The 27,859-nt window shown below is 50.6% G+C and overlaps 2 protein-coding genes across 2 annotated transcripts; both read left to right on the top strand.

Annotated features, from left to right (window-relative positions):
- Window positions 1–2,225: 2,225 nt before the first annotated feature.
- On the top strand, window positions 2,226–12,792 carry LOC117029219 (keratin, type II cytoskeletal 75). Its single transcript, XM_033118324.1, has 9 exons — window positions 2,226–2,780; window positions 3,328–3,542; window positions 4,500–4,560; window positions 4,910–5,005; window positions 5,851–6,015; window positions 7,964–8,089; window positions 8,238–8,458; window positions 10,143–10,177; window positions 12,124–12,792. The coding sequence occupies exons 1-9, from the start codon at window positions 2,283–2,285 to the stop codon at window positions 12,348–12,350; spliced, it is 1,644 nt and encodes a 547-aa protein (XP_032974215.1). The 5' UTR covers window positions 2,226–2,282; the 3' UTR covers window positions 12,351–12,792.
- A 1,560-nt stretch (window positions 12,793–14,352) lies between these two features.
- LOC117029220 (keratin, type II cytoskeletal 5-like) lies at window positions 14,353–27,859 on the top strand. Its single transcript, XM_033118326.1, has 9 exons — window positions 14,353–14,817; window positions 16,684–16,892; window positions 19,225–19,285; window positions 20,080–20,175; window positions 22,284–22,448; window positions 23,291–23,416; window positions 23,903–24,123; window positions 24,726–24,760; window positions 26,074–27,859. The coding sequence occupies exons 1-9, from the start codon at window positions 14,353–14,355 to the stop codon at window positions 26,283–26,285; spliced, it is 1,590 nt and encodes a 529-aa protein (XP_032974217.1). The 3' UTR covers window positions 26,286–27,859.

Raw genomic sequence — 27,859 nt, 5'->3', positions numbered from 1 at the left:
CAGAGAAGGAAGTAAGGTGGCAACTCCTGACAAGAGGTGATGGCTGAGACAAACAAGAATGGAAAGGAATGAGACGGCAATGCCAGGGAATAGGGCCCCCAGGAGCGGGTGCAGGAAAGAAAGAAATAACCCAAGAGGAAAGGCAGACTGGAGCCAGCAGTGGAGACCCGATGGGAGAAAGCGGTGGCAGCCCCCACTCTCATGGACCTACTGGCTAAGGCACTCCCCAGGCCTTGACCCTCCACCAGCCTTTGTTCCATGGAAAGCTCTGAAGGGTTTAGTCAGCATGGCTTAGGAAACAAGTGTCCCTTCTTCTGGAAGATTATCATGCAAGGAGTACAGAAAACAAAGACAATTATTCTTTCCACCCCAGATGCGTGCACCACCCCAGCTAGTACCTGGGCCCATTGGCCACTAAGTGAGAGAATTCTTGTTCTCCTCTTGGCTTGTATCAACAAAAGCTATGATTCATAGGTTCCCTGTGGAAACTGAGACTCTCAAACAATCTCTTAATGGAGGAGAGGCCCACCCCCTGGCCTCAGCCCCAAGGAGGAAATAGCTTAGACAACAGAGAACCTCCACGCCAAGTGCCAAGCTGCCATTCCAGGCAAGGGAGCGTCTGCCACCCCATTGGTTACCTGTGTGCCTCTGAAAGGACACTTGTGTGGAGAGACCATAAAATCGGGCTCTGCCTCTTACTAGCTCGGTACTGTCAGTCTGCTTAATTTATCATTTGGAGACTCGGTGTCCTCATCCTCAAAAGGGAGGCTGAATGCATTTCAGTTCCTCTCTCACTCTGCCATCCTTCAAAACCACTACAAGAAGCAAGAAGTCAGCAAGATAAGAGAATATTTAACAATTTCTCTGTCTGATGCTCCCATGGTAGAGACAAGCAGAAGAGATGCAGATAAAACAGGGATGAGGAACCTTGAAAACCTCTTCTCAGTTTGAGACTGATGGAGGAGGTAGGGCACAGTCAACAAGACTAACGGGGTGGGGAGGGGTAGGGGGGAGGCGAAAAAATCCTCTACTCAGTGTAACCACCGGAGCTCTTTTGAAGAAAGATTAAAGGGTCAGGATGGCTAGACCTCAGCAGGAGGAGTGGCCAGTCTGGAAGCCTTCCGAAATAAGGTAGCCTCAAACAGAGCCGGGAGATAGTGCTCTGGTGTCTACTACCTTTCCATACATTGCCTAATGAGCTTCAGTGTTGTCTTCCCAATAGGATTATGAGTCCATTATTAAAGAAAAAGAACATGCATTGTACTTCTTTTGAACTTGCCACATGTTGGACACACTGCTGGCACTTCACTCACACTCACTTATTAGTGTCAGAAGGAGAAAGACTCAACAAACATTTCCTCAGCACCTACATGACTGAGGCATCACAAAAGTCATTTTCACCCATGAATACTCATCACAAACCCCACTTTACAGATACCCAAACTAAGGCTCAGAAGAGTTTCATGACTGGCCCAAGGTCTCACAACAAGTACATGGCAGGGCTGGGATTCAAACCCAAGTCTCCGCTCTTCAGCTTCTGTCCCTGGCAGGTAGAGGGGCTGGTCTTGAGAGTCACATTACATAGGAGTAGACAGGGCATACATGCACACGCTCGTGCTCCAGGAAATCATGTGTGACCTGCACAAAAGTGGTGGAAGCTTAAGAGTAAAATAAAGGGGCAATCAAAACGGGGTGGATTCTTGAGAATGATGAGTGCAGAGCAGGGTTTTCAAGATCTGGAGGGACAGCTTGGTGGAAGCGGGGAACTGGGCAACAGTAGCTGAGAAAATGTTCAGGAACGGGAAGCACAGCTAAGGAATAGGAAGGAACAGGAAACAGTGAATTGCTGTCACTTGTAATGACAGAAGATGTTTGGACAGGAGGGAGTCGGTCCCAGGCCTAAGGAAGCGGTTTAGAAATGAGGCAGTGTTTTTTTGAGTCCATTATAAGATGCATGATTAGGACATGACTGAAAGCAATTAAGGCGCTTCTCATTTGTCTGCTGATCAAGTTGCGACTGGAAAGGAGTTTCCACGTGGGGGAGGGGTGCCAGGGAACCAACCAGTGGCTTGTACACCGTTTCCAGAGGGGAGCTGAGTGTGAGCTCATGGTTGGCGAATGCCTAGGGGATGCCATCAGAGGCCTCTATCAGCATTGCCCCGCCCCTCCCAGAGGCCCATAAAAGCCAAGGGGCCTGGGGCTCCCCAGATGCCCTGTCTTCTCTATCCCCCTTCACACACACCCACATCAGGAGCTCTTCTCGCCCTCCTTTCTCAGTCGCCATGTCCAGGCAGTCCACCATCACTTTCCAGACTGGCAACCGCAGGGGCTTCAGCGCGGCCTCAGCCACCACCCCAGCCTCTGGGTGCTCCCGCTTCAGCTCCGTCTCTGTTGCCCGCTCCCCAGGGGGCAGTGGAGGGTTGGGAAGGATCAGCAGTCCTGGGGCTGGCTTTGGAAGTCGCAGCCTCTACAACCTGGGGGCGACCAAGCGGGTCTCTATCGGTGGATGTGGCAGCAGCTTCCGAAGTGGCTTTGGTGGCAGGGCAAGCAATGGGTTCGGAGTCAGCAGTGGATTTGGCTATGGGGGTGGAATTGGAGGGGGCTATGGGGGCTCTGGCTTCCCTGTGTGCCCCCCTGGAGGCATCCAAGGGGTCACCGTCAACCAGAGTCTCCTAACTCCTCTCAACCTGCAAATCGACCCCACCATCCAGCGGATTCGGAAAGAGGAGCGCGAGCAGATCAAGACCCTCAACAACAAGTTCGCCTCCTTCATCGACAAGGTGAGTCAGGAGCTGCATCCGCTGCATTGCGTTGCAGCGGTGGCATCAGGGGGAGCTTCCCCGTGAAAGCACATCTGCTCAACGAGCACCTCCCGGGGGATTGAGGCATTTGCAAGTGGGACCATCTTGCCCCCGGGGTGGGGGGGGGGACCGTGTAGAAATTTCTCTTTGTCCTGCATGGGAGCCCTGTGGGCTGGTTCAGTCAACACCAGGAAAAGTTAAGTTGTTCTCTACAGGAGGAGTTCCACTAAGCAAACTAACCTAACCCAGAGCAGGCATTGTGGACACTGTCAACCCAAAAATAGAGGCTCCTCTTAGAGCCCTCCAAGCGCCCCCTACACTACTTCTATGGAAGCCTCAGAGAATTTCAGGGTAACTGCAAGGGCTTTCTCATTTGACTTGGAGTTGTCAATTATATAATAAACAGACAGATATCAGGTGAAAAGCATATTTTTGTCTTCTCCATTATTAATTAGAGTCTGGCTCCAATTCATTTCTCAAGTCTCCTCAGTTCCTCAAGATTTCATTCTCTTCTTCTCCCCTCCAGGTGCGGTTCCTGGAGCAGCAGAACAAGGTCCTGGAGACCAAGTGGAGCCTCCTGCAGGAGCAGGGCACCAAGACCGTGAGGCAGAACCTGGAGCCCTTCTTTGACGCCTACCTCAGCGACCTCCGCCGGCAGCTGGACAGCGTCACCACCGAGAGGGGCAGGCTGGACACTGAGCTGAGGAACATGCAGGATGTCGTAGAAGATTTCAAAATGAGGTCAGTGCGGAATGGGCTTCTGGTCACACGTAGTCATCCCAGGGCTCCTTTCTGTGAGACCATAGAGGTGCAAAAGAGCAAATGCCAGTGTCAGCTGAGAGGTTTGGAACTTGCTGTCATTGTCCCAAAAGACAAAGCCAGCAAGGGGGTGGGGGAGTGACAGAGGGACTCTCATCTTATGCGTCACTATTAACAAGAAGCCTATTCTTACCAGCTTACACTACCAGAAAGGGATGTCTGCATCACCTAACAAAATATTGCTACTCTGGAAAAAATACTATTTCCCAGTCAGCATCCTATTTAACTCCACTGGATATGGGTTCTATTATTGAGATGGCTTGCATTTCCAGGATGTACACTAAAATATAAACGCGGCAATCTGGTTGGGTAGGCAAAATGTGACTGGCCATCATCCGGGCTTCAGTAGGTGAGGTCTCCAGTGAAAGGGGGTGGTCCTCGCTAACCCCTTAGCTGCCTTGTCCTTGGTTTCTGAGTTAGAGATATACCTACTTACTAAAAGCACACTGCTCAAACAGCTGCCCTGAGGTTCAGTGAAAATATATCAGAATCCACCGGGAACAGTGTCCTGAACAAAGTTTACGGCAGGTACTTGAGGCAGCAGTATTTCTTAAAGATTGGCATTGTGCATCTCTAAGAAGATGAGTTGCGTAAGTGTATGTTTCTATTTCCATAAGTTCCATGCTCAACTTCTAGACTTACAAAAGAAGGAAGGAAAAAAAAAACCCAAAAACTTCTGGCAGAAGAAATTACTCCCTTTTATAGAGGAAAAACTAGAGGTTAAGTGAATTATCCAAAGTCACACACAGGTCAGCCGAAGAGCTGGAGAGGATTTGCGGTCTCTCGACTCTTGCTGCACGAGTACCAATCTCCTCAGCCTGGGAAGAGCAAAGTCGAAATCTTACTCAATAGCACGCCCCTTCTCCTCTGTGCTCACAGGTATGAGGATGAAATTAACAAGCGCACAGCTGCTGAGAATGAGTTTGTGGCTCTGAAGAAGGTGGGTGGAAATGTCTCTCGAAGGAGAAAATTCAAAACTGAATCATGGAGTGTGGAGTGACCTGACCCCTGGCCCGTACGAGAAATGTCACATCAATCTTAGGAACACCTGGAGAGTTCAAACCTGCCAAAATGTTCTGTCTGTATTTACGGTCCCACGGCCCCTGCTTGCGTTTCTGTAAGCCCAGAGAACTCAAGCAGCCACTTGTCAGCCATCACCCATCCCAAAGCCCACGTGCAGAGTTCGCTAAAATCCAACCTAGAAGGGCCAGGGAGGAGTCTGCCCAGCTTCTCGTGGACTTGCTGCTCGGGGTTGGGGTCTCACAGGAGCCTCTGTGCTGTTGTTCTAGGATGTGGATGCCGCCTACATGAACAGGGTGGAGCTAGAGGCCAAGGTCAGCTGTCTGACCGACGAGAGCAACTTCCTACGGATACTCTATGAGGAAGTAAGAGCCCGCTAATGTTTTTATCCCGCCAGGGTCTAGTGCCTGGAAAGAAAAGGATGCTGCAGAAAGTATCGTCTCCATAGTCCCCATCCCAGCATCATGTCCCAGATGCGCCAAGCTGGGGCTTGGGAATCACACGGACCCGGGAGAACTGCTTAAAATCTTGCCACACTGAACCCTATTCCAACTCTGAGGCTTGTTCCCCCCACTCCATAGCATGTCAAGGGAGGAGTGCTGATTCCTGAAGCCCAGGTCACTGAGTAACATTCCCAAGGGATGAAAACCCCCCTCTCCCTTCCCCTTCCCAGAAAGTTTAAAGAGGCAAGCTGTACCTTAGCGCATTGGTCAGGGCACTTCCTGCCCTCTGAAGGTGCCTCCTTCTGGACACCGCCCCTCTTGAAGTAGAGACCTGGGTCTGTGGGAAGAGAGAGAGTATCAGGCAGGGATGAAGTCACACAGTACGGGGGGCAGACGGCCCTAAAAGTCACCTGATCCTGAAGAAACATTTTATGCTGGCATACGCATCAATATAATGTGTATTTAACTCCATGTATTTTGGATCAGAGAACACTTACCCACCCTTCATGCCCAGGGAAAGCACACAGATGGGAGTCTCGAGAAGCGATGCTGGGAACACACTCCCTTCACACAGAGCTATGACCCAGACACCTCTCGGGGATTAGCATGGAAACCCCCAAACGCTGGTAGTGCCCAGGGAAGAGCTGGAAGACTCCCTGCCAGGAGTGTTGAAGAAGGGCTTCCTGACCTAGATGGGTGATCCACCACATGATTTCAAGAGCCCTTCTTTTTATGCCTCGGTGACGCTGAGTTTGCTGGCTCTGCAGGAGCTGTCCCAGATGCAGACCCAGGTCAGTGACACGTCCGTGGTCCTGTCCATGGACAACAACCGCTCCCTGGACCTGGACAGCATCATCGCCGAGGTCAAGGCCCAGTACGAGGACATCGCCAACCGCAGCCGGGCCGAGGCCGAGTCCTGGTACCAGACCAAGGTGAGTGTGGGCACCTGCGATAGGGTCCACGGCTAGTGTTCTCTGATGCTCCAAATCATCATTTAACTATTCATCATAAGCCTCAGGAAACATGTGAGCATTTTCAGTTCTTTCAACTTGGCAGAATCATCTTTGATGCTATGAAAACTTAGCTTAAAATGCCTGTGAAAACCCAAGCAAACACACTAACACGTATGTGGTCAGGTGATGGTGGCTGCTCAGGGCAGCTCAGGGCAGCCACCATCCCCACCTCACTGATGATCTGGTTGGAGGCTGGGTGAGACTCCGAAAAAACCAAGAAACAGTCATAAAGGTGTTTCTAAAGGGCTTGTTTATTCCATTCATGTTTACGGAGCTCCTACTATATACCAAACAGGATTACAGAGTTGTAAATAAATAAGCTGCAAACAGAACCAAAGGTCTGGGAGGGCATGAATGAATGGACAATCTTCAAAGGGAAAAAGACAACCTTAATAAAAAGCTTCCAAGAAGAGGTGGGTTTTCAGTTCATTTTGGAAGCAGCAAAGAATGCAAGATTGCCAAGGAGGGAGGAGGTGTTTAAGGCCTCGTAAGCAATCCCGTGGGGCTGGAATGCAGAAATAAGCACTTTGCATGAGCAAGAGAGTTTGTATCAGGAAGAGAGGTAGGGACAGCCACAGAGAGCTACTGTCCAAAGGTGCAGACGGCCAGAAAGTTTGGTTTTGGAGGGGGGTTGTAGGCTGAATAGTCCAACCCATGAGATGAGCTCCCTGCCAAATCCAGACACTTTTCAGGGGCAGCTGCTCGCCTACAAGCTGGCTCCTATCCTTTGCCCTGCTCTGTGCACTGCCTTAGTCCCTGCCACTGCAATGTGATGGGAAGGAAGAGGGTGTCAGCTGACAGGGGTGCACAGTGCAGAGGCAGCCCCCTGACCGTGAATGGAGGTGGGATGCCCTTAACCCCAGGTGGAGTGGTTAAAATTTATAGTGAACGATTCCTTTTGTTGGCGGAGCTGTTGTTCCCTTTAACTGTTTGTATCTGTTAGGTTGGTGCAAAAGTAATTGCGGTTGAAAAGGTTAAAAATAATTGCAAAAACCACAATTACTTTTGCACCAACCTAATAGAAACAGAGGAGCTAAGCTATTCAGCACTTGCAAATCCAAACAGATCTTCACAGCCACCCTTCCACCCTTGGGAAAGGTATGGGTTTCACCTCAGTCTGCTAGAGGAGACAAGGTGCATTTATTTCCCCGAAATGAGTGTGTCCTGGATGTGGAGCTATCTGAGATGGAAGAGTCCGTTATAACGTCTTCAGAACTGGGCTGCTCCATCTGCTCCATCCAACACCATTTCCCTGCATTTCCTCTCCATTTCCCCAGCACTGGTGTCTCTCTGGAGAGCTACCAAAATCCATGGTCCAGTTGGTCTGGATGTATACCCCAAGGACAGAAACCAAGTCACCTCTCACTCACAGAGCTCCCCGAACTCCTTTCTGCCCCAGGGTCCTCTGACTGTTTCCTCTGTCTGGAGGGTTCTCTTTCTAGTTTGGCCACTTAGGTCACTCTGTCCCATCCTTCAGAGCACAGCTTGAGCATCCCATCTCTGGAAGGAATTCCCTGACTACCACCCCCCTTTCCATATCTAGATCAGATTCCTTCATTACACTCTGGTAGGACCCTGTTCATTTCCTAAGGAACACTTATCTCAATTGGAACTACAGATTCGATAATATGCTGATTTGATTAATCTATCTCCCCCAATCAGGGGGTCTGATTATGTTCTTCATGATACTCCCAGAGCATAGTATGTGCCTGGCAAGTAGATGTGCTAAAAAAAAAATATCACCTAAATAAATAGGCGAGGGAATGTGTGAATGGTCAGTGAAGGGATGGACTTCCTGTGGCACTGAGGGCCAGACAGTGCATCGAGAGCACCCAGCCCAGGACTCACTCTGCTCTGGTTCTCTCAGTACGAGGAGCTGCAGGTCACGGCAGGCAGACATGGCGATGACCTCCGAAACACCAAACAAGAGATCTCCGAGATGAACCGGATGATCCAGAGGCTGAGAGCTGAGATCGACAGTGTGAAGAAGCAGGTAAAGTTTTAGCAGGGCCAGCAATTTCCCCCACACACACACTCATTTCTTGCAGGTCATTCTGCCATGCTTACAGGACTCCAACCCAGGACTCCACCTACCTCCAGGGGCTACCGGTAAGGCTCATGGCTTCCTCCTTGCTTCACAGTGTTCCAGCCTGCAAACGGCCATCGCCGATGCAGAACAGCGCGGAGAAATGGCCCTCAAAGATGCACGGGCCAAGCTGGTGGACCTGGAGGCCGCCCTGCAGAAGGCCAAGCAGGACATGGCGCGGCTGCTGCGCGAGTACCAGGAGCTCATGAACGTCAAGCTGGCCCTGGACGTGGAGATCGCCACCTACAGGAAGCTGCTGGAGGGCGAGGAGCACAGGTGAGGGCAGAGGCACTAATTTCATCTCAGCTGCCTGGCCTTCCTAGGGGCTCAGGTTGCTGCAGCTCCCTCCTCACCCGGAAAAAAAAGCAAAATGTAGGTAGAATTGGGCTATGACAAAGAATACAGGTGCAGTTTTTTTCCAGGCTAGTAAATCATTATTAGATTCCCAGGTTTGAGGTACTACTTTTAACACCCCATCAAAATCCAGGACCTGATCAGGTCTATGTAATCAAATTCTATCAAAAGAGACATTTGGTTACATGGCAGGGCTGGATATATGGTATGAAAGAAAAACTTTGGACTGAGAGTAAATTGTCCTAGGATTTGGGCTTACAGGTCTACCACTAACTAGCTGCGTAACCTTTGGAAAGTCAGTATCTCCTTTCTGGCCTTCAATTTCTTCAGTGATAGAATAAAGAGAAAGAGGTCAGGTCACATGTTCCCCGAAGTTCAGTAGAAGCTTTAGGCTCTGTCAATTACCAGCTGCCTGACCGAGGACAAATTACTTAGCCTCTCCATTTCTCAGTGTTCTCACCTGTAAAATGGGGATAACCATACTTTCTAGCTGGTATGTTCCTAAGAGTGTTAATATAGAGAATACATACAAAACTCTTAAAACAATATATGGTACACAAAAATGTTCATTCAATAGTAGCTATCTTTCAGTTTGGTGGCCAAAGACATGGGCTTTGCAGTCAGATGAATCTGGCTTCAAATCCAGCTTTGTGATCATGGACAAGTTAATTAACTTTTCTGAGCTTCAATTTCCCCATCTGTAAAATGGGGATAATAATACCTACGTAATGCAGTTGTTGAAGGAATTAAGTGGCATAATGTAGGCAATAGGTACCAATAACTGTCCGCTCTTTTCACTGTTCCAAGTATGCGCTTATTTATGAATGCCAGTTCTGTCCTCACGATGTTAAAACAAAATTACTCTAGTGGCTGCCACAATAATAGACTGATTATTGCTATTGTTATGTTTATGACTCAGACCTCCTCTCCACACCTATAATAACTTCTGCACTGCCCAGTGCTCTATGATAGTCCATTGTTGGGAGAGAAAGAGAGAGCGAGAGAGAGAGAGAGAGAGAGAAAGAGAGAGAGCGAGAGCGAGCATTTCTTGTTCTATAACAAACCCTACTTTCCAGTTGACACCAGTGTTTGATTAGCTTTGATTTTCTTAAGGTATCTACCTACCGTGTTTCTCCCAAAATAAGACCTAGCCGGACAATCAGCTCTAATATGTCTTTTGGAGCAAAAATTAATGTAAGACCAGGTATTATATTATATTATATTATATTATATATTATATAGACCCAGTTTTATATTACAGTAAAATAAGACCGGGTCTTATATTAATTTTTGCTCCAAAAAGACACATTAGAGCTGATTGTCCGGCTAGGTCTTATTTTTAGGGAAACACGGTAATTTAAACCAAAAATGTGTTTCTGAGATTACAGGTTTTACTCGTATGAACCTCAAACTCTGCATTATTTCATTCATTAAATTATTGTTTTTAATACTGCTAGTATTTAAATAATTTCAACTTCCATTACTTCTGCAATAAAAGTAAGAAGGGTTTTTAATGTCTTTAAAACAATTACAACAATGTCATTTCAAATGCCCACAAGACGCTGGGCCCAGCAGTGACCTCCTTCTCCCCCCTTCTCCCCATCAGGCTGAGTGGAGAGGGGGTTTCTCCAGTTAACATCTGTGAGTATGACATCCTGTGTGTCCTTTGGAGAGTATACGATGGGGGGTGGGGAGGTGGTGGGCGTGCATGAGGCATCGGAGGGAGCCCATCCAAAGGGTTCATTTTGAGAAGGTTTGAGGTTTTTAATTTGCTAACAGAGAGCCCTATTGGGAGAGAGTCTTCAATGTCCCAATTTGCAAATGAGAGAGCAGCACAGGGACCTGGGAGGTTTGCTATACTCCTTCTGCCTGGGTTTAGAAGACTCAAAGGCCACACCTCCCGTCTCCCAGGACTCCACACCTTTCTTGCTGAGGCTGCAAGTCTAGCTCAGAGATGAGTGTTCCATGTAGACAGACTTTGTGAAAACTGGTCTGCCCCCAGCCTTTGAAGGGACCCTTCACACTGGGCACAAGGGACTGTCATATGGGCAGCCCCTTCCCTAAATATTTTGGAAAGCAGCCCCACTGCTTGACTTAATTCTGCAGAGTATAACTGCAGAAAGTTACCAAGGGTTTTCAAGGCAGTGAGAGCACCATAAGACATGGCAATTGGGTGCTGCTACTGAGAAACAGGAGAGGCGTTAGCAAGCTGGCACAGCCCCGTGCAAGGAAGAGCAGAAGGCATCACTCAGAGAGCTCAGTAGTGGCATCCTGAGGCCACCAGAAATGACTTCTGCAACTTACAGTCTACAAGTGAGTTTGGTTTTCTTGATGCAGGATTCACAAAAGCAATTGATTATAGTAGCCAATGATTCTAGAAGGTAGAGTCCTCTGGATCATCCACGTGTTCTTCCTGATATCCTTGTCTAGGGGCTCCAAAGACTCTCAAAGCTAATTTTGGGAATGGATGGCACAAACTCTAAAGTTTCCTTTCTCTCAAAAGCCAATTTTGTATTGGTTTCCTGGGGCTGTCACAACAAAGTACCACAAACTGGGTGTCTTTAAAAAAACAGAAATTTATTGTCTCACTGTTCTGCAGGCTGGAAATCCAAAATTGAGGTGCCAGCAGGGCTATGTTCTCTTTGAAATCTGTAGGGACGAATTCCCCCTTGCCTCTTCTAGTTTCTGGTGGTGTCTATCAGTCTTTGGCTCATCACTCCAGTCTTCGTCTCTGTGATCATAAAGCTACTTCCCTGTTTGTCTGTCTTCACGTGAATGTCTGCCCTCTTATTAGGACCTGTTGGATTACAGCCACCTAATGATATTCTCTTCCCTTGATTACATCTGCAAGATCCTATTTCCAAATAAGCTCTCATTCACAGGTACTAGGGGTTAGGACTTCAACATATGTTTTTAGAGGACACAATTCATCCCTTAATGGAGTCCATTTTTTAAAATTTCAATTTTCCTTCTCAAGAGCCCAACATAGAGTACTAGATGTTTAAGGCGATGGTGTTTATAAAAGGAAAAGAGCAGGTTGGAAGAGAATAGGGGCAGAGTTGTCTGGCCAGTGGGCTATCTGTCACTTGGTCTATCAAAAATATTCCAACCCCCCTCTGGGATTTAGAGCATGGAGGCTGGAGAACACCAAGGGAGTGCATATGTACCCCTCTATGAGCTTCCAGAAGGAAGGGAAACACAAAAGCCAGACCAAAGCGGGAGATATGGACGGAGCAGCAGGGGAGAATGTGATGGGATCAAAGGGGAAGGAAGGTGGACTGGAATAGCTGTGCAGAGAAGAGAAGTCTCCATTAAGTCCTGGAAGGGAAAGAGAAGCCCCGAGGAGCAGTGGGGAGGCAGGAAGACATCCAGACAGTATAAACGTCTGGTGCTGCAGTGCAGGGCAAGCCAGGCTGAGGCATAGGACAGCAGTCTCACCACACAGGCAGGAAGACAGGAAGGAGGCAAACAGCTGCCTGTTGAGACCACCCTATCCCCACCCCACGGACTTCAGGGCACAAACCCTGACACCCCAGGTGTCTTCTCTCCTGCCCTTGATTCTGACCACGTCTCCTCTCTGCCGGCAGCTGTGGTTACCTCCACCATTTCCAGCGGCCATGGCGGTGGCAGCGGCATTGGAGGTGGAAGCCTGGGTCTTGGTGGGGGCAGCGGCTACTCCTTCACCACCAGCGGTGGGCACAGCCTGGGGGGCTCCGGCTTCAGTGCCTGCAGCAGCCGGGGCCTTGGGGGCAGCGGCTCCAGTGTCAAGTTTGTCTCCACTACATCCTCCAGCCGGAAGAGCTATAAACACTAAGTGCAGCCACCCTGCTCCCTCACCCCTGCCCTGAAACCCGCTCTGCCCACACATCTGACCTGTCTGCCCTAACCCTGGACACATGGGTCCTTCTCCTTCATCTCCCCTCCACAAGGCCCACCTGTGCTGCTAGGAAGCCTGGCATCCTGGCTAAACCCCATTCCCCAACCTGAGCCAGCCTCTGTCCTCACAGTCCCCAGACTGCTCCTGGCGCCCTCTTTCAAAATTCACATTCAGCTTGTCTTGCAGAGACTTTCCCTTCAGCTCCACCTTCCTTCTCCCTCCCTCCAGATGCAGAAATGGGGAGTCTGTGTCTCCCAGTCCATCTCAATGCCAGGTTGTCAGCCCCCGGGTCTCATGGTGCTTATAAGTTGCCTGCTGGGAGGGAGGGCTCCCTCCCTCCCAGCCCTGGAAGGTGTCTATTAAATGTATGTGTAATGTGTTTGGTGTTCAGCCTCTGTTTGGAACGGTGATGGAGCACAGAGCAGTTCTCCCCCTCCTCTTCCAGATCTCCTCCCAGCACAGGGCCCCACACAAGGAATGCACAGACCACATCCGACCTCCCCTGTTTCCCCCAGAGCTAAGAAGCCTGGACCGGGGAGATCTGGGAGGGACAGGAGGGCAGACCACTGGCCAGACTCCCACCCGAGCTTCTGCCCACTCCCTCCTACCTGTTGTTGGGATGCCTTCTTTGAGAAGCCCAAGGCCCTGGGCAGAGGCTGTGCACAGCTTCCCCACTATGTATGTCATGCAGGGCGAAGCCGTCCCCTCCCAAAGCCAGACTATGTTCCTCCTAGGACACTGACGTAGGGTGGGCAGCCCAGCCCTCTGCCGGCAAAGGGGCCTTTGTTCCCTGGCAGCTTCAAACTTGGAGGGCCGAACAGAGAAATAACAGGGCAGGAGAGGAATTAAAAGTCAGCCCTGGGGGGCCGTGCTCTCACCTAGCAGAGGAGCCATTTAGGCCCATAATTGCAGCAATGACACATCACAGGCAACTCCCACATTCCTGAGTTTACAGTCCCCTGGACCCCTCCCACCAGGCCTGAGCCCCCGTGGGTGTTGCCCAGAGAAATTTGGAAGGGTTGGGAGGGAGAAGATGGAAGAAGGAAAGAAATCACACTGAGAACAATTGTTAAATATCCCTGATCCCCAGGGGTGGAGGTGGGGGACGAGTGAAGACCCAGGGACAAGAAGTGTAGAGGGGACAGGAATTTGGAGTGAAATCCTGAGTCTGCTTCCTTCCCTTGGACGAACAGCTCTCTCCATCGGTGTGAGGTTCGGCCAGACCACTGGGCCCTCCCATGGGCCCAGCACTCATCAGGTGACCCATGTGACCCACCAGGTTTCTTAGCTACTTTATGCCTCAATTGCTTCATGTGCAAAACAAGACCGGTAATGGGCACACCCATGGTTCTGTGCAAAGATTAAATGAGAAAGCAGGTGTAAAGCAGCTACCCACCCATTGTGGCTGCTCAGTAAATGGTAGCAACTGTTATTGTCATCTACCCTCACAAAATTATCAAGAGAATCAAATGACAAAACGCTTGCAGCTGACCTACCACACAGATTGAATTCTCAATAAATGGGGTTTCTTGTCGTCGTAAGTGACCATGATGGGAAGGGCATTATCAAGCACTTGGGTTCAGAGTCCAAGACCGGGAAACGGAGAAGAAAGGAACAGATGAGAAGCAGTGGAAGTGTCTGCAGAGTGTGGCAGAGAACCTCATGGGTGGAGGGACCCAGTCCTGCCCCAGGCCCGAATGTCCAAGCCTGGTCCTGCCCTGGGTAGGGTGTTCCCCGAGATGATTAGCGGGGCAGGAAGATGGGCCGTGGCCAGACATGCCATTGAAATGAACTCAACACAGTGGTCTTTGATCTTCTCTGGCCAAGCCCAGTTCTTGAAAGGGATAAAAGTCAAGGAGACTTTGGGAGAAGTAGACTCTGAAGGCTCCTCATCCCTTTGCCATTTTTGCTCCTCTGACCTCTGGCACCAGCTCCCACCATGACCCAACGATCCTCCAGCACCATCAAGTCAGGGGGTACTCGGAGCTTCAGTACTTCCTCCGCGAGCCTTCTCCCAGGCTGCCGGTCCAGCTTCAGCTCTGTCTCTGTATCCCAGGGCGGAAAGAGCTTCGGGGGCGGCTTTGGGGGTGGCTTCGGGACCAGGAGCCTCCATGGCCTTGGGGGCAACAAGAGAATCTCCATCAGCGGGGGCTACCGCTCCAGCCGGGGGAGCTTCGGGGGTGCTGGCTATGGGATGGGTCTCGGTGGTGGCATAGGGTACAGGATGGGGGGATTTGGAGGTGGGCTGATGCCCGGAGCTGGAGGCATCCAGGAGGTCACTGTCAACCAGAGTCTCCTGACACCCCTCCACCTGGAGATCGACCCCTCCCTGCAGCGGGTGCGGAAGGAGGAGAAGGAGCAGATCAAGACCCTCAACAACAAGTTCGCCTCCTTCATCGACAAGGTGAGAGGCAAGTGGGGTCCCCACCAGAAACCCTGGGGGATCTCTGCTTTCTCTGCTTTTCTGAGGTCAGCTGTCACTTGCCCAGGACCGGCGATTCTGGGAACTGGGGAGAGCGCTGATGGGTTGGAGGAGGAGGTGCTTTCCCACTTTGTTGAGGGGGGAGCAGAAAAACGTCCGCCTCCAGACTCCAGAGCTATCGAACCCCTGGCAAGGACACTGATTTTCTGAAGGCTAATGATCATGTGTTGGGCTTAAAATTAGTGAAAGGGGATCCGTTTGGAGGGACGGAGATACAGGAAAGAAAGGTTACAGGTTCAGTTCACAGAAGTGGGCAGGGGTGATTTTTTTCCTGCCCAGTTGAACAGGGACAAATTTTCCTATGGCGACCTCCCTAGTGATTTGGGTATGTCTGGGAAGCCAAGCGGTTTGGCCAGAGGTTCACTCAAAGAGTTTCACACTCTGCTTTTGAGGAGAAGACACTTGTGAGTTCAGCCCTGAGTTCCCCCTGCTGTGTGGCCTGGAATTCTAGGGATTTCCCCAGTTTGGGGAAAGAAATAATTCTATTTTGGATTCTATTTTGTATCACCAATGGTTCATACCCAAGCTGGTTGTTTTTGCCTGAGAAGAACCAATTCAAGGATCTGGATCATTCAGGCTCCATAGCTGGGATCTGGAAGAAAGAGCACTAAACTAAGAGGCAACCAGGTCCCATTTTTGGTTCTATGGCTAGGAGAATCCCTACTTTCTCGGGCCTCGGTCGGGTTGGACAGATGGAATCTAAGATGCCTTCACAGGCCTAACAGGTTATGAAATCCCTCATCATAGAGACCCAGATTTTGAATGTGTAAAACCTGACCACTGAGGCAGTGGTTCTTCAATGTTACCACCCATGTCACCCTACTTAGCCTGGTGTTTGCGTCAACAGCTGTGAGATTTCCAGGAGCCTGGCTCTGCGGGGAAGGACGTGGGCCCTGCTTTTCCTAGCTTCATCTGGAGGGGACATGGCGAATGAGGGGATATGCCTAGGGAGGGGCTTGGAGCCGGCACTGCCCTCCTTCCTCTGACAATGGCAGAGAAAGCTGGTGAAGTAGGTGCATCTGTCAAAGACCCTCTGTGGGCACACTGCCATCTCCAAAGTCTTGGATGCTGTCTTTCTTCATTCTCTGAGGGTTTGTGTCATTCCAGCTACTCCCAATGGAAGGATTTTGCTTAGGGAGAAAGATTTTGCTTGTTTTCCCAGGCTGAGGGGCAGATGAGTGCAATTCAAGAAAACCAAGTTAGTAGCACAAGACCACAGAGGACCTGAGAGAGAAGAAAGAGGAAGAGACTTGCCAAGACCACACAGCTAGTAAGGGACACAGCTGGGATTCTGCCCAGATCTCCTCAGTGCAACTCCAGAGTGACCCATTTCAGCAGTCCTGCAGTGTGTGGGCAACTGAGTCCCGATTCTGGACCTTGAGAAATCATGTCAGAAAGAAAACAGACAGGTTGGATTTTCTGCCAAGAACCTCCTGCCCACTTAATGAGAATCAAAATTTCACCTAGTAACCTGATGGTGGAGTGTTCTTTCTCCACCTACCACACATCCGCATGGTTTGGTGTATTTAATGGCCTCTAGCTCCTCTGGCCCTCCTTGCTTCTCCCACTTCCAAGTCAAGCCACCACCTGTCTCCCAGGCCCATGGCACCTACATTTGCTTGGCTCTCTACATTCCAGGCTCCTTCCAGGCTGAGGCCAGGGAGGAGGAGTCTGCCACCTGGACTCTGAGGTCTCGCAGGGGCCCCCTGCACTGTTGAGGAGTCCTGGATCCCTCCAGGTGGCTGCTGCAGAGAAGCCCTAATAGTTTCTCACCTCTGGCTGGGGCAGGTGCGGTTCCTGGAGCAGCAGAACAAGGTCCTGGAGACCAAATGGAGCCTCCTGCAGGAGCACAAAACCACCAGGGCCAACATCGAGCCCATGTTTGAAGCCTACATCAGCAACCTTAGGTGGCAGCTGGACAGCCTGGGCGGGGAGCGGGCGAGGCTGGAGACAGAGCTGAAGAACATGCAGGACGTGGTGGAGGACTTCAAGAACAAGTGAGTGGATACTCAGCCAGCTCCTGGGAGGGCCTTGTGGGGCTCCAGGGGAAGCTTTGCTCACTGGAAGTGCCCAGCCCACTGAGGAGATGGGACATATGCTTAGGGCATATACCAAGGTAGACTCAGAAAATGAACTGGGACCCCGCGGTCAAGAATGTTGGAACTTTGGGGAGGGGCTGAGGTTATAGATGATGACAACTAACGTGGGCACAGAGAGCGTGATACACACAACAACCTGACAGACTCTGCAGAGGAGGAACATAAGGCTCTGAGAGAGCAGCTGATTCATCTAAGGTTATACAAGTAGCAATTCGTGAGTTAGGAATTAAACGCATAGAATCTCACCCTCATATTTGTTCAAACTCCATTGCATTGCTAACTTACACAATGTACATGCTTTCACCCCAAACCCTGGCCAAGGGGCCAGGAAACAAAGGAAAAAGAGCCATACATGCTGCCTTCTCCCTGGAACCACGCACACACACACACACACACACACACACACACTACTAAACCTAATAGTATGCTCATGCCTACACACGTGAGCAATTTCTTATTTTTATTGTTCTAATTTATTTCTAATTGCCTTAGTCCAAACAAAATAAGTGACTCGATGAGGCGTTTTAGTACCTGTTTGTGCAATGCAGTAAGAGTGAAGGATTTAGAGTTGTGCTAATATGGTTGCCACTAGCCACATGTGGCTATTTAAAGTCTAATTAACTAAAACTAAATAAAATTTTAAATTCTGCTCCTCAATCACACTTCAAGTGCTCGATCACTAGATACGGCTAATGGATGCTGTAGTGGACCCACCACATATAGAGCGTTTCCATCATCACAGAAAGTTCTATTGGCCAGCAGTATTGAATCTAGCTAATCAGTGGCTTTAGAATCTTGGCTCAACCACTTACTAGCTGAATGACCTAAAGGAAACGAACCTCTGTAAGCCCCAGTTCCTTTGCCTGTTAAAGGGGATATTAATAGTACCCAACCCACCTTATAGGGGGTTTGAGAATATTAAATCAAAACTTGCATGTAACATACTTGGTAGGGGTCCCAGTGCCTGGCACACAGTAAGTAGTTAATAAGTGTCTGCTATTTTTATTGTATCGATGTTTAGGTATATGTGTGTAGTGATACAGATACAGATAACAGAAGCAAGTGCAGAAGGACAATTTATAATATGTGTGCAAACATGGAGTAACGGTGTTTCAATCCAAGAAGGCCTCCTGGAGGAGGAGGTGAAAGTTCAAGTTTAAGAGAGAAAGAGGCACAGAGGAGGAACATGGGGAGAGTGTGTTGAATAGTGTGCTCCTAGTTAATAGATGCTGATATTCCTGTGCCAGGTGTCTAAGAGGCAGGGCCACATGGTGCTCACCCTCTGGCAGAGGGACTGTGAGCTGGGAAACACAGACGACAAGGAGAGTTGCACGGAGTTAGGTGAAGAACAGATGTGCATATTTAATAAAAAGGCAGCACGAAGAAACAATAAGGAAAACCAAATCAATTGGCAGGAAAGAGCTTGTCTCAGGTCCTACTGGACAACAGAGGCAATATAAAAGCAGGGGAGGTTCTGGTTATACACATCATGTGCTTTGTGGTTTGAAAAGAATAATGACACGCCAGACGGGAAGAGCCTCTGAGAGGTTAAGCGACCTGCCCCGAGTTATTCAGCTGGAAGGTGGAGGAGACAAAGCCCACACCACAGCTGTCCAGAGCCACTGACGGGGGGATGCTGAGGAGGGTTGGGTCACCTAGAACAGAAGTGCAACTTCCTTCCTAGAGATCAGTGGGAGTGGGAAGGGGGCGGGGCATTGCTGCCTACAGGCAGATTGAAGAATGAGAAAGCTGTGTGGGGGGAAGGTCCGCTCCTCTGAGTCTGAGGACTCTGCTTCCAAGCCCCTGTTCAACGTGGCTGAGAATAGACCAATGGGTGGAAGAGCTGGCCGAGACCTAAAACTGCCTGCCTCTTACCGCTCTCTGTTCTTCCCCTCACGATCTGTTTGGGTTGGGGTGAGACCATGGGGTGAAAAAGGAAGCATGCACACTCCTTTACGGGACCTGAGCTCGTCAAAGAGCACAGCTGTGAGAAAGCAAGCTCAGAAAGAATGAAGGGTGGTTCTGGGTTTTGTTTGGACAGGGGTGGTTGTTCTGTTGATTTAGGATTTGAGGGGGGACCTGTGTAGCAGGAGAACTCTGTTCTAGCGGCGCCTTTCCCAGGCCTGCTCTGGAGACCCACCACTGCCTGTCCCCCGACAACCGCCATGGTTTGATCTCACTCCCAGAATCCCAGCTCCTACCACCCATCCACTTCTAATCCTTCCCACAGGTACGAAGAAGAAATCAACAGGCGTACGGTGGCAGAGAATGAGTTTGTGATGCTCAAGAAGGTGAGGGGACAGGGAACATCCCTTCGGACTCTCAAGCAATCCCTTCCACGATGACAGCTGCCACTTAAGCATGTGGCCTGGCATATAAGGCTTTATTTAATTTGTGCAACCAGTCTTGGAAGCAGGTTTTACTTTCGAAGTGAGGAAATTCAAGCTCAGGTTGGTTAAACAAGTTGCTCCAGGGTTACCCAGATAATCAGAAGTGAGTCAGGATCCAGGGCTCCAAAGTCCAGCAGCCCCCTCCACATGTGGAGTCCAGCGCAGGGAGAAGCAGAGCAAAATGGGCTTTGTGCTGAGCTGAGTCTCCAGGACATCAAGTCAGGCTTGGGGGACAGGAGCAAGACAAGGATCAGCTCTGGGGAGTTGTGGGCCTTCCTGCTTAGTGGGGAGCAGGCAGAGGGAGGGGAGAACCAGCCCCAAGCTAAGCTGGAGGAGGGAGAATGGAGCAGCGGTATATAAAGGGGAGGAAGGGGCAGAGAGTGCAAGGAGGAGGGGAAGTCACGGTGAGCCTCAGGGAGAGACTGTAGGGCCCAGGGCCCAGGATGGGGTTGTCCCCACCATGTGGAGGTAACACAGGAAGTCTTTCCACATGGCACCAGCTGATGAGCTGGTGGGCATTCCCTGAGAGCCCTGGTCCTCACACAGTTTGGAACCCCCCGCCAGTCCCACGCCATAGCCTGGAAGAGAGAAATGCTTGTCCCTGGAAGCTGAAGTTCTCCCACCTAACTCACAGACAGAGGGCTGGTTACCCCAGACCAGGTGGGACTCAGAGTGACGGCATATTCTGTGCCTAGGACGTGGACGCAGCCTACATGAACAAGGTCGAGCTGGAAGCCAAGGTGGACGCCATAATGGACGAAATCAACTTCCTGAGAGCTTTCTATGATGCGGTAAGCAGTGCCCAGTGCCCCCCTCAGAGGGCTGAAGGCTGGGGGCCGTGGCCAGGCACAGAGGCTGCCGGCTCCTTCCTCGGTCTCCTCTCTGCTTCCACCCATCCCCGGGTTGGAATTCATGGAGCAGATGCTGCTTCTCTTACCAAGGGAGAAAATGAGGTTCCCTTGGACAGCTGGAGAGTCAGGTGAGGTGAGAAATTCAACTTGGACCACATGGACCAAGCGTGTTCCATTGGTCAGACAAAAGGACTGCCTGTCAATGAATCTCTTATGGTTTCCGTAGAACTAGCTGAGCAAACCGGCTCACCCAGCCCAGCTGAAATTTACCTGCTCCTCTTCCTAGAGCAGCTGCAGGACATAAAATTATGCCAATTGCGTGGCAATTAGTAAGCCTTCTGGTGCTTCTTAGGAGTCCACAACACAATTGCCTGGTTGTCCTGAAGACCTGTTTTGTTGAGATCACTGTTCTCGGGGACTGCGCTGAACAAACAGAGCCGAGCCCCTGAGTTCTTGGAGCTTCCATTACATTGTGTGTGTGTGTGGGGGGGGGGGGGACAGCGGGGGGAGGGGAGGGGACAAGCAGCACAGAGAGAATCAAATAACTCTAGCATTTCAGGCACAATAGGGACAATATGAAAAATGACAATAGGGAGTCATGTCAGGCCAAGGGTGGGTAATGTTTGAAGAAAAACCTGAAAAGAATTGAGGACCCAGGAATGCCAGGAGGAGGCCCAGGTGGCTGGCGTAGAGTGAGGGAGGGGGAGAGCGGTAGAGACGGGATCAGTGATGATGAGGAGGGAGTGAAGGGCCTTGTGTACCTGGTAGGCCTGGTCAGGACAGGTGACATGTCCCGTGGGTTCCATATGTTTGGTGCCCAACAGCAGTGGGTCATGTTTTTCCAGGAGCAGGAGCATCAGCTCTGTGTGTTTAGATGGATTCGGTTGGACCTTCCCACAGTTCACATGGGGCAAAAGGGCATCGTTTTCTCTGCGTATTCTCTGTCATGCTGACAACCAGTGTGGCGTTGGCTCCTCATTCTGAACTAGCCCCCAGCCCAGCAAGCCCAGGGGCTGACACCCTTAAGCTAGGTCCGCTACCAGGAAAACACACTATTTGGGAAAAACAAATTGCAGCACACAACAACAAAACAATAATTTCTCAAAGCAGGAAATACACGAACCAATTGTTAACACAGACAGCAAAGGGATATTTTTACTTAAGAGTTGTGATTTGGACCCGTGATTCTCCAATTTTACAACGCATCAGAATCTTCTTAGAGGGCTTGTTAAAATGCCAGTCCTGATTCAACGAATCTGGCGTGGGGCCCAAAATGTTGCATGTCCAACAAGGTCCCAGGTGATGCTGATTTGCTGACCAGAGGACCACATTGGGGGAACACTGCTTGAGGTGGTTGTGAGGAGTGATATTAACAACTTAGTTGTGGGTTTACTGTTTCAAAAATCATCTTACGCGGACATGAATTTATTTACTCCTTCCCGAGATCAGATGAAGCATACCATGGATGACTAGCCCTGCTGAGACTCAGAGATGCTAATTTGCTGAGCAGATTCAAGGCTTGAATTTCTCAATCTGGTGCCCTTTCTGCTGGTTTGAGCATATTTCCCTTTCCTGCACCTGAGGAGCTGGGAGGAGGAAAGTTGAGAAACAGGGTTGGGACAGAGCAAAGCTTTCTGGCTCCTTCTGACTCAGTTTCCTGATTTCTTTATTTGATGTGAAAGGCTGTTTTCTCAGAACATGAGACATCATGAGAACATGAGGCTCTGATGCGATGTCAGCAAGGTGTGTTTCCTTGACAGTGGGAGTAACTTCTGGAAAATTCTGGCTAGAGTCACCTGTGCTGCTGCTCCCTCTATGCAAATGAGTTGATGACAAAGAATGGGAGTAAACCCAGTGACCTCTGTAATGTGCTTCCTAGCCCTTTTAGACCTAAGCAGGGTGTTGCACCCCAACAGTGCAAGTGAAGACTTCGATGCCAGTGTCTATTCCGGGGGCCTGGTCACAGCGTTCCAACATGCACGCATTTGCACATGCACGCACACATGCACACACCCTGCTTCAGGTCTCCCATTTGCACCCCATCACAGGAGCTGGCTCAGCTGCAGGCCCAGATCTCTGAGACCTCTGTGGTCCTGTCCATGGACAACAACCGCTCCCTGGACCTGGACAGCATCATCGCCGAGGTCAAGGCCCAGTACGAGGACATCGCCAACCGCAGCCGGGCTGAGGCCGAGTCCTGGTACCAGACCAAAGTAGGTGTCAAGGTCAAGTTCATGAAACAATTTTAGAGAACTTGGATTTCAAAGGCGAATTATATAGGAGTTTTATCCTCTCGGATGTCAGAGTCTGATGGGGTCAAAAGGATCTGAGCTCAGCTTAGGACTTGCCCTCTGTTCTGAGCACTCCTTGGGCTGCACCAGTAGGACTTGGAGGAATTGCTAGATGAAGGCAGAAGGTGGTAAGTCCTTCTGCCACAGGGAGATTGGACATACCTCCAATGCCCTGTAGAAGAGAGGTGAGAGACAGCTGGACAGTACCAGCCACCCGTGCCAGTAGGAGTAAGAGAAGGCTGGTGGGGAAAAGTGGTAGATTGAGCCTCCTGGATACAGAGGAGAGAGATGGAACTGTCTGAGGCCAAGGGGTGGGGTGGGGGTGGGGGTGGGGCAACGGCTGAATATAGGTCGCACAATGAGATTTTCCAGATTAGAGCAAACACTCTGAGCTGGGGAGTCACTGGGGATGTGAGACGTGGTGCCAAGGAGAACAAACATAAAAAAGCTTTAAAATCAGAGAGTGACAGGCACCCTATATGATGCTGAGTTTGTAAGGATGAGAAGTCTGGTGTCAAGGGAGAGGGACAAAAGACTAGACCCAAGAAGAAAGGTCCAACTGTGAGGTGAAGCCTGTGGACACCGAGAGTAAGAGGCAGAGCCCAGGGACAATAGGGAGGGATTTGATGGAAAGTGTGCGGGAAAAGGACAGCGCCTCCAAGCAATGCAGTCAAAGCCTGTTGGGCCCTGGGAAGCCGCTGCCGTCTCTTCTCTGACCGTACCATCCTCTCCTCCTGCTTCTCTGCCCCCCCTCCATCCCCCAGTATGAGGAGCTGCAGCGGTCTGCCGGTCAGCATGGGGACAACCTCCGCACTACCAAGATGGAGATCTCTGAATTGAACCGGATGATGCAGAGGCTGCGCTCTGAGATTGATAACCTGAAGAAGCAGGTAGGGCTGAACTCCCAGAGGCCATCCCGTCCATGCGCCTGCCCTGGGCAGACCTGAGCCTGGCCCTAACTCAGCACCTGCAGAGTGAAGTGTCCCCAGATGAGGGACCATCCAGGAATGTGCAGTCTCCCGCCTCACCAGGGGTAACAGGACCTTCTTCCTGAATTCTGTCCAACATCAATTCTTCTAGGAAAGGTTCTGTCCTCTGGAAGGATCCATGGCAAAACTTTGACCTGCTTTACTTCCCCACTATCCAGACATGTTCAGCATTGGAAAGGACGCCCCCAAATCATTTTCTCTATCCTGGCTAAGTCTCAAATTATCAAAGGAGGACAGAGATTAATCTTATTTTTAAACATGATGAAGCTCCAGCCTCCTTTGCATGAAATCCATGTCAGGAAATTCCTCCATATTTTTAAACCTGAAGCCCGCATCTCTCCACGTTCTCTGTGGACAATTTCACAAACTGCTGTGTCCTCCTGGCAGTGTGCTGCCCTCCAGGCCGCCATCGCTGATGCCGAGCAGCGTGGGGAGCTGGCCATCAAGGATGCCAGGAACAAGCTGGCAGAGCTGGAGGACGCCCTGCAGAAGGCCAAGCAGGACATGACTCGGCAGCTGCACGAGTACCAAGAGCTCATGAACACCAAGCTGGCCCTGGACATTGAGATCGCCACCTACAGGAAGCTGCTGGAGGGCGAGGAGAGCCGGTGGGTTACCTTCTCCTCCCACCATGGCTCAGACTCTACCAGAGCGCTAGAGCAATGCCACAGAGGCCAAGAGCCCCACAGTGGCAGGCCCCAGGTAGAATTTCCATGGATAGAAAAGGGTTAAAATGCAGCTGCCTCCTAGAGGCTTCCTGCAGTCGTAGCCCCTCCCACAGCTCCTGTGGGACCCAAGGCAGGGAGCCCAGGTGAAAGGTGTCAAGGAGAGATGGCCCAGGACTACCTGGAAGGCCATAAGCAGGGTCATTTCTGTCCAGGCCCTATGATACATGAGGCCACACTTGGGACAAGCCTCAGGGCCTCTGTGTTTGCCCAGAGATGCCTACAGTCTAACTGTCCTTCTCTGTCTAGTGAGCACAGGTCCCTCTCCCTACTTCTACGCCTATTTTGACTCGATCTCTGTTCTAGATGTCCCCTCACAGATCCCTATTAGCTTCCTGAAGTTAATGAGATGAATGAAAGGCTTGTTAAGCCCAGTGCCTGGCACACAGTAAGCGCTCTGTGCTGATCATCTTAAATACAAAGCACCCAGGGCTCTTTAACTTCTCAGCAAATGAAATGTCTCTTTCTTTCCCTACCTGCAACAGACTCACTGGAGAAGGTGTTGGACCTGTGAACATCTGTGAGTAAATGTCTTGGGGTGATAGAAAAGTGGGAGATAAAGTGACTAGCGTCACTATTAGCTAATAACGTCACTAGTAAGGACTTGATGACTAGAAATTGAACAAGCTGGGGCAGAGATGTCATTAAGACCCTCTTAGGGGTTCTGCAGAGACCCCTCCCTTCTTCCCAGTGTGATCAAGAGAGACTAGTGGTGACTCCTCACCCCCCGGGACTGGTCCCAGTAGGGTCATATGTCCATAGGAATGATTCTACCTGGGCTCCAGGAGATCCCATTTATGGGACAGGACTACTCACAGAGCCATGGGTCCCCCATCTGAACCCCTGATTTCTCACCTACTTCTAGCAGGAATTCAAACTCCCACAACTAACAAAAGGCTACGAAACAGGTTAAATATAAAGACCTATATTTAGATTGAAGCTAATTAATTGAACAAGCAGAGCAGTGACAGACCTGGCTTGGCCTCAGCTCATGGGAGGGAGATGAGGAGGAATCGTCTCACAGAGTGACCCAGCAGGTGGCATTCATGGAGCCCTGAGTCATGGACACGGGAAGAAGAGTCCCCTTGGGCCCCATGTGGGTCAGACCACATCGGGGAGGCTGGAAAACCAGGATGGGGGAGAGCTTGAAAACAATTAATACACGGAACAGGAATGCTTCACCTAGAGAAACAGACACTGAGAGGGGAGGTCAAAGAGGTCTCTTCAAATGTTTGAAAGGCTGTGGAGAGCTGCGTCCTGATGTAATGAACTTCCCATTGCTGAAAGTATTTGAGCAGAAGCTAACAATTGCCTCCCCGTGAAGCAATAGAGAGGATTCCATCCGGGTGACTTTCATCTGGGTGGCCTTCCGGCCTCTTTCAGCATGGGAGTCTTTGATCCTCTCAAAGTATATGGCGCCTCACATGTCATTCACTGAGAGCTCCTGGTATAGATGAGAAATGAACACAGCATGGGAACCCAATGCCTTGGTTTCTGTCAGGGGTGACCTTGGCCATGCCATTTGATCTCTTTTTTCTCCAATGTTTCCTCTACAAAATGGGGATGCTCACAGAGTGGCATCCTCTCGGGCCTGTTGAGATCAGTGTGGTCACAGTTGTGATAGGGGTTTGAAAGATGTTGACGTCCCGTGAGGAGATGCTCCCGTTGAGGCAGTGCCCACCCTCTCGGACCCTGGCACCCAGGGGACTGAGGGGATTCCTGCTCCTTGAGGAAGGGCCGTGGGAAGGAACCACACAGGCACCGGATCCGGGCAGGGTGGGTTCTGGGAAACCAGAGGGGCCTGCCACTGTGCCCTGTGTCTTCTCTCCACAGCCGTGATCTCCTCCTCCGGGGGCACAGGCTACAGCGGGGGTGGCGGCTTCAGCATGGGTGGGAGCAGCGGCTACAGCAGCGGCCTCTGCTATGGTGGCAGCAGCGGTGGTGGCGGCTTCAGTTCCACCAGCGGCCGCAACATGGGCGGCAGCAGTTCCAGCATGCGTATCATCTCCAAGACGTCGTCCACCAAGAAGAGTTACAGGAGCTAAAGGCCCCACTCGCCTCAGCGGCCTGCCCCCGAAAGCCCCAAATCCCCGCCCACAGGCCTGCCGCTTTGCTGACACCCCCTGCACAGAATCAATCCTGGCAGCAGGAGGCACAGGGAGCAGACAAGTGGCCTGGGAGTTCTAAGGTCACTTTATCCATCCCTCTACTTCCAGACAGCTCCCCATGGAAGCACCCACTTGCTCCTCATCCCAGAGCCCTCCAGGGGCCACAGGCATCCATTCTAACTAACCGTGACTCAACTGCCCTGAGCCAAGACCTGGGCTAGGACTTTGCCCTTCAGTAGCTTCCAGAGCAGGGGTGCATTAGGGTCTTCCCCCTCCTGTTCAACCCAGGTCCATTGCAACCACAGTCTTTCATGGGGGGCTTAGAACTGACCGTGGCCCCACCAAAGAAGTTGAGTGAAGTCGGGCACAGGCCAGAGGCTCCATGTGTGCTTTCTGACTGCAAACAGAACACATTCCCTGCAGGCCACTCAGAGCAGGAAATGTTGCAAACCCTGCCTGCGTATTGCCTCCTCACCTGCTCCCTTCTTGTTCCCACCCAGGCCGCCAGCCACTTCCCCTGACAACTCCCAACAGCAGGGTATTTGAATGAGAAATTAACACCTTTCAAAATATTACCAACTCTTGATTATTCGTAGGAGAATAGAGTAATTTTATCAAAAACCCAAAAGTTCTCCGTGGCCTGGGGCTGCATTGGATACTTCATAGCCAAATTCCTTCCAAATCTGCCTCATTTAAGCCAATATTAGAATTAGTGACTCAAATAGAAATGTCCTGATGATGAGGGGGATGAGGCAGGCTGTCCTGAGGGTGTGGGAACGGCAGCTCTGCCCCAAATGCCTGTAACAGACACATCAGGAAAAGGAACCCAATCAGCCGGTAGTAGAACTGCCCCCGGGGAGTCCTGCAAAATAGCCCTCCAGGCTCGGGACTTCTTCTCAGTGCTCTGTGCTGGCCAGTCTCTCTTCTGGAAAGTTTTCTTTCCTTTTTACCCTGCCCTTCCCACCTTCTCTTTTACCCTCACTCCTTTTTCTACTCAACCTCTACCACCCTGTATGTCTCCTCTCTCAATCCCGCTCCTCTCCTCTCTATTTCCCTCCTTTCTTCCTCTCCCTCTCTTCTGTTTGGCAATATATTTACTACTTCCTCCCTCTTGACCTTTCTTTTTCTACCTTCCTGTTTCTAAAATGTCTGCAGGATGGATTTGCACATCTCCCGCCCTAGCCAGAACCAAAATCCTTGAAGGCAGCTCACCAAATGCCCTACCCCACAGGGAAGTGGAAGAGAGAAATTCTTCCTTCGGTATTTCTCCTCAAAGGGGACACTTTACTCACCCCTTAAAGGAAGAAGAAATATGGCGGTGGTGGAATAGGGGAGTGGGGTAGGACAGAGATCTTTTGAGGCTGGCCTTCATGGAGTGGTATTCCTATTTAATTAGAAGAGTTGTACACCCTCAAAACACCTGCCATGTATTCAAGACCAAAGTGTATTCCGAAGGCAAGTAGAGACTGGCCGCCATGCTGCTGACACGAGCACAGAAGAATTCACTACTT

The sequence above is a fragment of the Rhinolophus ferrumequinum genome, chromosome 10, assembly GCF_004115265.2.
Source record: "Rhinolophus ferrumequinum isolate MPI-CBG mRhiFer1 chromosome 10, mRhiFer1_v1.p, whole genome shotgun sequence".
NCBI lineage: Eukaryota > Metazoa > Chordata > Mammalia > Chiroptera > Rhinolophidae > Rhinolophus > Rhinolophus ferrumequinum.
The sequence above is the reverse complement of the archived record's forward strand: the minus strand, read 5'-3'. Positions and strand labels throughout refer to the sequence as shown.

What these genes read in the sequence shown, in the direction of transcription:
- LOC117029220 (XM_033118326.1), top strand. Translation starts at nt 14,353, where the DNA reads ATGACCCAACGATCCTCCAGCACCATCAAGTCAGGGGGTACTCGGAGC. An exon ending in TCGCCTCCTTCATCGACAAG is followed by an intron (nt 14,818 to 16,683) that starts GTGAGAGGCAAG and finishes TGGCTGGGGCAG; the next exon opens with GTGCGGTTCCTGGAGCAGCA. An exon ending in AGTTTGTGATGCTCAAGAAG is followed by an intron (nt 19,286 to 20,079) that starts GTGAGGGGACAG and finishes TTCTGTGCCTAG; the next exon opens with GACGTGGACGCAGCCTACAT.
- LOC117029219 (XM_033118324.1), top strand. Translation starts at nt 2,283, where the DNA reads ATGTCCAGGCAGTCCACCATCACTTTCCAGACTGGCAACCGCAGGGGC. An exon ending in GTAGAAGATTTCAAAATGAG is followed by an intron (nt 3,543 to 4,499) that starts GTCAGTGCGGAA and finishes CTGTGCTCACAG; the next exon opens with GTATGAGGATGAAATTAACA. An exon ending in AGTCCTGGTACCAGACCAAG is followed by an intron (nt 6,016 to 7,963) that starts GTGAGTGTGGGC and finishes TGGTTCTCTCAG; the next exon opens with TACGAGGAGCTGCAGGTCAC.